Below are 10,039 nucleotides of genomic sequence, written 5' to 3'. Positions count from 1 at the left end.
GGACGAACCACGGTGGCGGGTGGGGGAAAGGTGGGAGCCACACCGGGATCCCGACCTCTCCCCGGCGGAGGGATGGACCTCGGTAGCGGTGGTCCGGTTTCCCTACGCCACGTCCGGTAACCGGGGAGCGTGAGCCGCCCGGGGGCGTCTCAGCGCGGCGGGGGGTTCAGCGTGGCGGTCGACCCCCTCCTCCCCCCCCGCCGCTGTGGTACGCGCCGCCCCGGTGTAAACAGGCCGGACATCGGGGCGGCGGCGCCCGGTAGCGGCTGCCCCGGTCCGGTCGCTCCGCTCCCCGCCGGGCACGGCACGGGAAAGGCGGCGCGGGCCCGGGCCCACGGGGCTCACCTGGGGCACGGTGGCGGGAGTGGTCCGAACCGGGCGCTGCGCGGCGGCGTGTGAACGGGCTGGGCGGGGCGGCGGCGGCGGGATAAGAGCGGGGCTGCGCGTCCTGACGTAACCCCTTATGTAACGGCGGGGGTGACCCGCCCCCCTCCCACCCCAACGGGACGGTCGGTGCACCGGGGAGGGGGGTGATGGCCCCCGGGGGCCGTCTACCGGCAGCACTGGCGGTAGCCGGGACGGGACGGGTGTCGGTGCACCGGAGCTGTACAGCCGTACCGGGAAGGGCGAGAGCGGGGGCTCGGGGCCGGTTTGAGAGCCCCGGTGGCGTTCGGGGACCCTTCCCGGGCCCTACCGGGGATGGTCCGATCCCCGCTCCCGGGGCTCCAGCTGGAAGTTTCCCGGGAAAGTCGCTGAGATCCCGGGGGACGTCGCCCCGCCGCCCTGGGGGCCGGGACCGGGCGGGTGTTGGTGCAGCGGGGGATTTTGGGGCCCGGCAGGCTGGCGTGGGTGGCCCAGCACCCACTGGGTGGGTGCCCGTGGGAAATGCATCGGTCACCAAAACCAGGGCACGGTGAATGCCGTACACTGGGGGCCGGGTGGGAGCCCCACTGGGATGACCACGTCCCCTGTGACTCGAGTCCTGGCTCCCCACGGGCCTGGTTTGGACACGTTGTTCCCGTGGGCAGGTGGTGTTGGATGGCCGTGTCCCCCCGCAGGGGTCCCTGTCCTGCACGCCATCCCCAAACTGCTCTTCACCCCCCCAGCTGGGGATTTCACGAGCATCTGTCCACCCCGGGTGGTGCAGGGAGGCGGGGGGTCTAATCCTGCCACCGGGCCGCTGGGGCTGGGAGCTTTGCGAGCTGCCATGCCGCTCCCCATGGGCTTGTTGGGGGGGAATGGCAATCAAACCCCTAATAGTTTTTCTTCAAGCTGCTTTTCCCACATTTTCCTGCCCCCCGCACGGGTGACGTTAGCAGCTGACACTCTGCGGACGGTCAAGGAGAGCCGGTTTACAAAGGAGCTCTAAAAATGACTGGTTTCTTGACTCACTTCTGAGGCATGTGCCGCTGCGATCACACAGCCCGCAGCAGCTCTGGGCTGCGTCATGCTGGTGTGTGCGTCCGCCTTGGGGGGGACGGAGACCTCCGGAGCCACCGGTACCCAGGGCTTGGTGTGTGGGGCGGGCGATGGCTCCCACGGCGCGGCTGACCCTCTGCAGCGTGGTGGCACGATGCAGGCTGCAGCTCCTGCAAGTGGTTTGAACTCAATTTGCTTTTAAATGGAGTCACTTCACCTCCCGGGCCGGGAAACAAGGGGGGCCGTGCTGCAGCCCCGTGCTCCTGGTGCCGCTCAGCAGCCTGGCGCGGTGCGTGCCGGCGGCGGGGACGATGGCAGCGGCATGACTACGCCGTGTTTACGTGGGCTCCGCTTTCTCTACCGGCGTCGAGTGGCCACTTGTGCCGCCAGCCCACGCAGGGAGGTCACCGCGTGCCTGCACGTGTGCCCGCCTGGGCTGCGTGGTGACCTCAAGCCACTGCGATGTGACACAGGCAGGGGCTGCGTTGGCTCCTGGTCCCACGCCACTCTTCTGCCAGCTGCTGTGTCCACTGCAGCAGTGACCTCCCACGGCTCCGCGCTGCCCACCTGGCATCTGCCTTGATTGCGCCAGTGCAGCTGCCGGGGGTTCACTCCGGTGCTGTTGCGGTCAATCAGAGACCGCACGGCTCCCATGAACAGTTGGGAGCAGACCCCCACCTGGGTTTAGCCCCCCTCCTCAGTTCTCCCCACAGAGCTGTCGGGGCCTCCCATGGCCCATGAAATACAGCCGGCGCACCCCTCGCCCCGCAGCCCGGCAGCAGCTGCAGGCAGCCCTTGCTGCCCCATGCCTGCATCTACCTGCAAAAAGGCCGCTTTTCTGCCCTGCCCGCATCGCTTTAGGGCCAGGAGAGAGAGTGAGCAATGGAGCCGTTTCTGGAAAAGTCCTGTCCCACTCAATAGGATAAAGCTGACGGTGCTGGAGGAACCGCAGCGGAACGACTGCTGTCCCATGGGATGCGCCTGCTGGCAGCGCTGGGTCGTGGTCCCCCTGCTCGAGGACAGCCCAGGCGGCTGGCAGAGCTCATCCCACCCGTAGGGATGATTTACCCCATCCCAGAATGGGGAGCTGGACACCCTTGAGGTGCCCTGTCTGGTCTGGGGGTGAGCCCCCCGGGGAGGGGCTGGGGGTGTCAGGGCAGAGTGGCAGCGCCGTGTGACGTTAGCTGCCATTAACTCCCACTTGCTTTCGCAGGAGCCTGGTACACACGCACGCTCGTCCCTGTCCTCACCAAACCCGCTTTTCACTCATGTAGTTAAGAAAACTTAACTTTTCTATTACCGCACATTTCTCTTACCCAGGTGCTTAATTACCATTGTCCCAGGGAAATGTCAGTGTGACTCAGAGACAGTTTCCCATTAGGAAGCGACAGATGAATATTAATTAAACTTGCTGGTGGGTGGGCTCGCTCCCAGCTCCTTTCCCAAGGGGGGGACGACGACACACACGACCCTGTCACCCCCCACACCTGCCTGGACCGCGACTGGCCCCAGGGAGGACCCTCTTGCCCAGCTCATCGCATCTGCGGCACATGTAGAAAATAAGACGACTCTGCTCAAGGGACAGGAGTAACTCAACCTCCCTCCTGGAGCAAAGGGAACCAGCCCTGAGGAAGGAACCTTATTACAAATGACTTTTCTCTCTGCGCCGGTGGGGTTTGCTCCATCTCCAGAAGAGCATCTCCCTCCGGTGCAATTACCCTGCTCGGGGAAGGCAGCTGCACCCCGGCCCGCTGGGCTCCGAGGGGGTGCTTGCAAGCAGGTCTGCTTTCGGGGTGAGGAGCTGGCGGCAGCTGTGGCCACGCTGCTCCCCTCCATGCTCCGTGGTCCTCGGGCAGGCAATAGCATCCTTTGGGGAGATGCTATTGCCGTCACCCAGAGACGTGGCTCCTGGACGGGGCCGTTTGCCTGCGTAATTGAACCAGGGAGGCCAGGCTTTAGGGACGGACTTCATGGGTTTAGGAGGGTTATTTGTTAGAAATAATGGGTTTGGTGTAAGAAATGCTTCTCGCCACCATGTCTGCGGTACTTACAGGACCACTAGTCCTGGCAACAAGGGTTAAACCTGCCCGGGGGATGCCCGCGGCCCCTGGCTGAGGGAGTCTGTAGTGGTTTGCAGCTGCGTTTTATTCTTCTCGGCTTTGTTCTGTGCTTGCACAGCCCAGCACACCGCAGCAAGGGGGGGATCATGGCTGTCCTCTGCCCTTGCCCCCCGTGGGGCCCGAAGTCTGTCCCCTCCTCGCCGCAGCACTGCCACCTCCCAGGATGGATCCCGCAGGGGACATCTCCTCCGTCAGCCCTGGGGAGATGCAGGATGCTCTGCCCTTGCCTCACCCCCCCACCCTTGCCCTGCTCCCTTGGCCCCTCCATGCTGGTACAGCCCTGGGTGAGCTAAAATGCACCTCCGAGCAAAAGCTGTGGGGTCCCACGTACTTTCTGGGGAGCAGAGCCTGGCACCCCAAACCTGGGTGCTAGCGGAGGCAGCCACCAGCCTTGGGGATGGGGGACCACAGGCGGCTGGCGCAGGCTGCTCTGCTTGCCCAGCTGTGGCTGCCGGGTGCCCAGCGGAGGGTCCTGGCCATGCCGATAGCCCCCATGCCCTTTACCGGCACTGGGAGGGCTGAGCAGGGGGCACCAGGTCCGGCAGCTGGTGTTCAAGCCGGGGAGAAAGGCAGGTTGCTGGGAAACATCCCTCTTGAGCTCCGATAAAAATAGCTCCGTCTTCAAGGTGAGAGGACGGGCTGCGCTGCCGGCGGCACATGGGATGCGCTCGCACCCACCGGGGCTGCAGGGGATGGGAAGGGCTGGCCTGGCCCCGCGGGGTCTGCACCCCGGACCCCCACCTTTGTCGTGATATGGCGCAGAGGGACGGTGGTGCATGGGCTTGGGGGGTGGGGAGTGGCATTGCCCAGTGCTGCCGTCCTTCACCCCTGAATCACGCTTGGAAAGATGTGAACAGGAATCGCGGCTGAGCAGGGAAGGTGTGTGGGGGTCTCTGTCCCCCCACCCCGCTCCCCCAGCCCCTTTGGCTCATCTCTTTGGCTTTGTCCCCAGGGGAGAGGGTGGGGGTCCGAGCCCCGTCGGTGCGGAGGTGGGGGGTTTCCGTGCGAGGGCTTTGCTGCCCAACCACGGCTGGGTTGGGGGGGGGGTGACACACCAGCCTTTCCGGGGCATGAAGACCCTCTTGCTCTTCCCAGTGGCTTCAGATGGGATCACTCCTCTCCCCAGCATCGCCACGAGGACACTGCCTGTCCCCAGCCTGGGGAGCGGGTTGGGGAGGGTCAGGGCTTCACACCCCCCCCCTTCTTCTTGGACAGGATCTGAATTTGGTACCCAGGGAGGGGATTCACACCCCCAGCAGCCAAACTCCAGCATGCAGGTTGGGGGGGGGGGGAGACGGACCCCCATCCCGGTCCCCTGCCACCTCCCATGTTTGGGGCACGCGTTTCAGCCCCGAGGACCGAAGCTGGTGCTGATGGGGGGGCCCCGAGGGATGCAGCCGGCAGCAGTGCAGCAGCAGAACATGCACCCAGGTCGCCGGGGGGGGCTGCAAGGAGGCCCCGGCACAGCAGGAGAGCCTGCTGGGGAGGTGGCGAGGATGCTGCGAGGCTGATTATTCACAGCTTTCCCTCGCCCCGATTGGCTCCGCGGTGCCGAACGCAGCCGGGCCCCTCTGCAGGAGGAGACTCGGTGGCCATAAAAGCGGGCTGGGAGCCGGCGGGCGGCGAGTCCGGTGGGCAACCCGGGTACCGCCGCGTGGCCACCAGCCAGCGTGGCCTTGCCACCGTCACCGATGACCGGCTCAGCCTGACGCCCACGGAGGGACACCCACCACCCCACGACTTGTCCTGACTCGGCGGGACGGGGAGCAGCGGCAGGTAGGGCTGCCGGGGTCACTGTCCTGCTCCCATCGCGCGGGCGCAGCCGGGCTATTGCTTCTGCTCACCAAAGAGTGACTCTGTTTAAAAACACCCCCCCACACTGAGCCGCAGTGCCGAGAGTGGCTGGCGGTTGGGCTCGTTGCGTTATTTTGAGGGGCTCCCGCCTGGCTGCAGGTGGTCCTCTTGTCCCTCGTGCGGTTTCGTAGCCCATGAACCGGTGTCCAGAGTTTCGCTGGGGTTCGTTTCGATGCCGATGCCATATGTCTGCCACCCTGGCAGCGGGGACACCCGGGGCTCGGAGGGGCAAAGGGAGCAGGGGGAGAGGATGGGGGGGAGGTTTCTGTCTCCCCCACCTTGGCTCAAGCAGCAGCGGCGGCCGCAGTGCTGGGTTTTGCTGCGATTCTGTTCCAAAAGTCATCAGCTTTTTTTGGAAGCCTTGTCCTGAAGGTGTTTCCAGGTCATTTTTAAGGGTGAGGAAAGGAACTGCTGGACGGTGATTCTTCTTCTCCACCAGAAATACCTGCAGGGTCCTAACCTGCCTGAGTTAGACCTGTGTGGGAGGAGAGATCTGCTCAGCCTGGGAGAGCTGTTCCCATCCCTCACTAGAAATAATCACAGGTTAATCATGATGGGGGGGTCGGTCTCTGGGCTGCCTGGCACACACAGTCCCGATTCCCCATCCCTCCTTGGGTCACCGAGTCTGTAACTGGCCTCTGGGGCGCACGGATGCAACTTGGGGCTTTTCCACACACTAGCAAAGCCGAGGCACTGAACACTCAAGTGGAAACGGGACGGGGGAAGAGGGGACCCCAGCAGACGCCTGGGGCAGGTAGGATGCGCTGAGCGTGGCCGCAACGGCCGGGACCCACCGCTGGTATTGCCGGACGCTGGCACGATCCTGTCGAGGCATTTCTGCAGGAGAGACGGCTCTGGAGCCTTGGGGCTCCTCCAAGTAACACACTAACTCTGCAAGCAATGCGGGATCGAGCTCTAACTCTGCTTTTCTTCTTCCTCCCTTTGTGTGCTGCTGCTTTTCGCTTTTGTCCAAAGCCCTTTGTTTTCCTCCCCTTCTCCTGCCCCAGTTTTGCCAGTTCCCCCCCAACCCCAGCCACAGGAGCAGGCAGAGCGCTGCGGGGACATTCGTGGCACCGCCTGGACAAGGTATGTTTGCAGCGGGGTATCCCGGGATGCCCGCGCATGGAATCTCCTTGGAGCTGTGCCCCGGAGAGCTGCAGCTCCCCTGAGAGCCATGAAGTCCTCTGGCTGCTGCAGGGCTTGGGTGCTGGGTGACAGGGATGGGACACACCGTGTCCAAAATGCCAGAGGATGGAGCTGTGCAGTGCCAGTCATGCTTGCAGCTTGTTCCCCGGCTGCTGGACACGTATGGGGTGAACATTGCTGGTGCGGTCCCTGCACGCTGCTCCAGTGGCACCCGCGGGGCTGCTGGCAGCAGAGGAGCATGGCAGGGGCAAGGGAGGGAAGCGGGTGGGGAAAAAAAGCAGGGAAAAAGATTCCCTGTGGGGCTGCTGGGAAGCAGCCGGCAGTTGTTCTTGGGAGCTTCGTTCCCCTCGGTTCTGAGCTGGCACCTACCTGCGCGGCCGGTGAGTCCTCGCTCATCGGTGCTGTCTTGGTGGCGGCGAGGCGATAAGGGACTGTCGCTGTGTCTCAGCGGCGAGGGCTGGCTGAGGTCCCGTGTCGCTTGTGCCCATCCTGGGCATCTGCCTGCCCTGGTGCCTGCTGGTCTGCCAGGGCGAGTGGAGGTGATGTGCTTAGAGGGCTGCACAGAGCCGGTGCGCGGTGCAGCCGAGGAATGCAGACAGCTTGACACACGATGCTGCAGATAATTCAAATTAAATTTTAATCTAGCATGAATTAATACTGTGGCATTAACATTTCTTCATCAGTACCAATTACAGTACATTAGCAGATACTGCTGGCGAATACAATAGTCTCTAATATGCGTCATTAATGTGTAACAGATCCCTCTGGGTCATGCCTTTCCACCCCAGATAAAAGCAGTCCAGGAGGCAGGCGGGTGTTTGCTGCCAGCACATCCCGTTGGGGTCAGCTTTTGCTTCCAGGGCCGTCGTGGTCCTGGCGGCACCGCAGTCCCATGGCACTGCAGCCGGAGCTGGCACCGGCCTCTCCAGCCTTGCCCAAGGGGTTCTGGAGAGGCACCAGGCGCTGCCGCTGGCACAGCCCCTCTCCCAGCCGTTGCACAGCGTATTCAGCCCTCCCTGGCCTCGTCCGTGGAGGTGAGAGGCTCTGGCATGGCTCCTGGCAGGCTGAAGGACAGTGATCGTGGCTTGCAGGTAGGCTCGGACCTGAAATCTGGCTTTTTCCCCCTCCCTCCTGCTGCACCAGCCCGGCAGAAGTGGCGGGTGGGAGGGAGGGGAACCGGAGCTGCCCTGGCATGGGGTGCAGCAGCCTGGGGTGAGTCTGTAGCGGGTGATGGCATCCCCGTCCCCTTTCTGCTGGCGGCTCCGATCATGGTGTTTTTCTTCCCCAAGGCCAAGGGGGAGAGCTGGTGATTCATCCCCTCTGTACCACGTGAACGCGGCGATCGCAATATTGCAGAGAAACTCAGTGCTAAAGAAAAAAAAGGGGGGGTTCTTTCTAATGGTATGGAAGGAGCAATGGAGGAGATGGATGGGATGGGATGGGATGGGATGGGGTGGGATGGGATGGTGGTCCCTGCCCCGGGGACCTCGGTGGCCTCGCCACGGCTCAGGGCTTGTACCAAGGACCAGGCTGCAGCCAGGGTAAGGGATCGCATCCTGCGGCATCCCCGCCGGTCACTCCTGTCCCCTTCTCTCCTTGCCTGGGACCCAGGAGCAGCACCCGGAGGTGAGTCCCGCAGGCACGGGCACAGGTCCCGGTGCATGTCCCCAGGAGCAATGGCAAGGTGGAGGCGGTGGGTGCCCCACGACGAGGGTGCCAGCGGGGGGGCGATGGGCTCCCCGGGGCTGGCGCGGGGAGGGTGACGGGCTCCATGCTGTCTCTCCCTCCCCAGGCAGCGGTTGCGGGGTGAGATGGCGCGGCGGGCGCTGGCGCTGGCGTTCTGCCTCTCCCTGGCCGCGGCGGCATCCGCCAACTGCGTGACCCAGTGCTCCCTCTGCGCGGTCCAGACCCGCGGTGCCGACACCAGCGTCAGGCCCCTGGTGAGTGCTGGCCCCGTGCAGTCGTTAGCCAGGGTCGGAGGGGGGGGGAATCACAGCATTGGGGGCATCGCGGGTGCCGGTGCATGGTTGGCAGAGCTGGGTGCTGCTGGGGTGGTGGTCGTGGGCACCCCAGGGTGCTGGGAACGTGCAAGCTTCAGCTCCTCGCTGAGCCTGGTGGCACGGCGGGCACGGACTCCTGGGTGGGGTGGGAGGAAGGTGGAGGGGGGGGGGGGGTCACCCCGAGCAGCAGGGTGATGCCGTCGGGCACCCTGGGGCCGCTGCGGCCGCTGTCTTGCAGATGTGCCTGCGGGAATGCCAGGGTTCCTCGCCACCCAGTCCCGAATGGGAGACGTGCAGGAAGGCGCTGGCGCTCCTGGCTCCGCTGGTGGCCCTGGCCGAAGGGACAGATCCGTCCCCTCGGGAGGCGGAGGAGGACGAGGCAGAGCCGGAGCTGGTGGGTCCTGGGGAGCTGCCGGGTCCTGGGGAGCTGCCGCTGGCACCGGCCAAGCGTTACGGGGGCTTCATGAAGAAGATGGCCAAGGCGAAGCTGCTCTCTTTGCTGCGCGAGAACGCCCACAGCAAGGGCGGCCTCAGCAAGAAGTTCGGGGGCTTTGGCCGCAAGCCAGGGGAGCGGGCGGCCCCCGAGGACTACCCAGGGCTGGGGCTGGCAGGCGACGGGGGCGAGGAGCCCACGGGTGCTGGGGCCGAGGGGCAGGAGCTGGCGGAGCTGCACAAGCGTTACGGCGGCTTCATGCGCCGGATCCGACCCAAGCTCAAGTGGGACAACCAGAAGCGGTACGGGGGCTTCCTGCGGCGGCAGTTCAAGGTGACCACGCGGTCGGACGAAGACCCCAGCACCTACTCAGGGGAGGTCTCGGACCTATAGAGCCGGCCGTGCGACGGGCGGCATCACGGTCCCCGCGCTGCCGGCCCGGACTGCGCCGTCACCCCCAGCCCCTGCCCAGCCCAGCGTCATCCCTGCCTCGTCCCCCCAGGGGACCGTGGGGTCCCCATCCCCAGTTGTCCCTCTCTGGTTCACCTGCCCATCCCTTAGGGACCCTTGTGCATCGAGGGGACAATGCCACCCCTCCGGCTGCTGGCGGTGTGGCTGCGGGTCCAGCCCCGGGGCTCCTGGGGGCAAATCGAGCCGGGGGGAGATCCCACGTATCTTCCACCCTCCCGCGGCTGCAGAAGCACAGCAGGGTCTGGAAACCATCAGAGCTGATGTACAGGACAATGGCCTCTGTGCACCAGGAAGGACGAGCTGGGGCAGGATCAAGCCCTCTGGGCTGGTAGATGGCTCACGCAGCCAGCACGGCCGTGGGGAGAGGTGGCTGGGCAGGGCTGGACCCGCGGCACCATCACCGGGGCAGGCAGCCGGCCGAGCACGACCCCGACTCTCCTCCCCGGAGCCGCTCGCCATATCCCACCCGTCCCAGTGCCCGCCTGGTGCCCCTGGGCTTCCCCCCTCTCCGAGAAGACCCCCGGAGGCAGGGTCCGACCCGCACCCCGGCCCCTGCTCCCCCCCCCCGCAGCCAATAAAAGGCAGATGCCAACGAA

The 10,039-nt window shown here is 65.1% G+C and overlaps 1 protein-coding gene across 1 annotated transcript; it reads left to right on the top strand.

The window, feature by feature from the left end:
- The first annotated feature begins 70 nt into the window (after positions 1 to 70).
- On the top strand, positions 71 to 10,039 carry PDYN (prodynorphin). The gene is given in 5 exon segments (XM_069802284.1): positions 71 to 5,315; positions 6,369 to 7,993; positions 7,996 to 8,165; positions 8,332 to 8,479; positions 8,778 to 10,039. Coding segments are annotated over 4 exon segments (957 nt in total). The 5' UTR covers positions 71 to 5,315; positions 6,369 to 7,942; the 3' UTR covers positions 9,366 to 10,039.

The sequence above is a fragment of the Haliaeetus albicilla genome, chromosome 2, assembly GCF_947461875.1.
Source record: "Haliaeetus albicilla chromosome 2, bHalAlb1.1, whole genome shotgun sequence".
In the NCBI taxonomy this organism is placed as follows: Eukaryota; Metazoa; Chordata; class Aves; order Accipitriformes; family Accipitridae; genus Haliaeetus; species Haliaeetus albicilla.
This window is presented reverse-complemented; position numbering and strand designations above follow the sequence as displayed.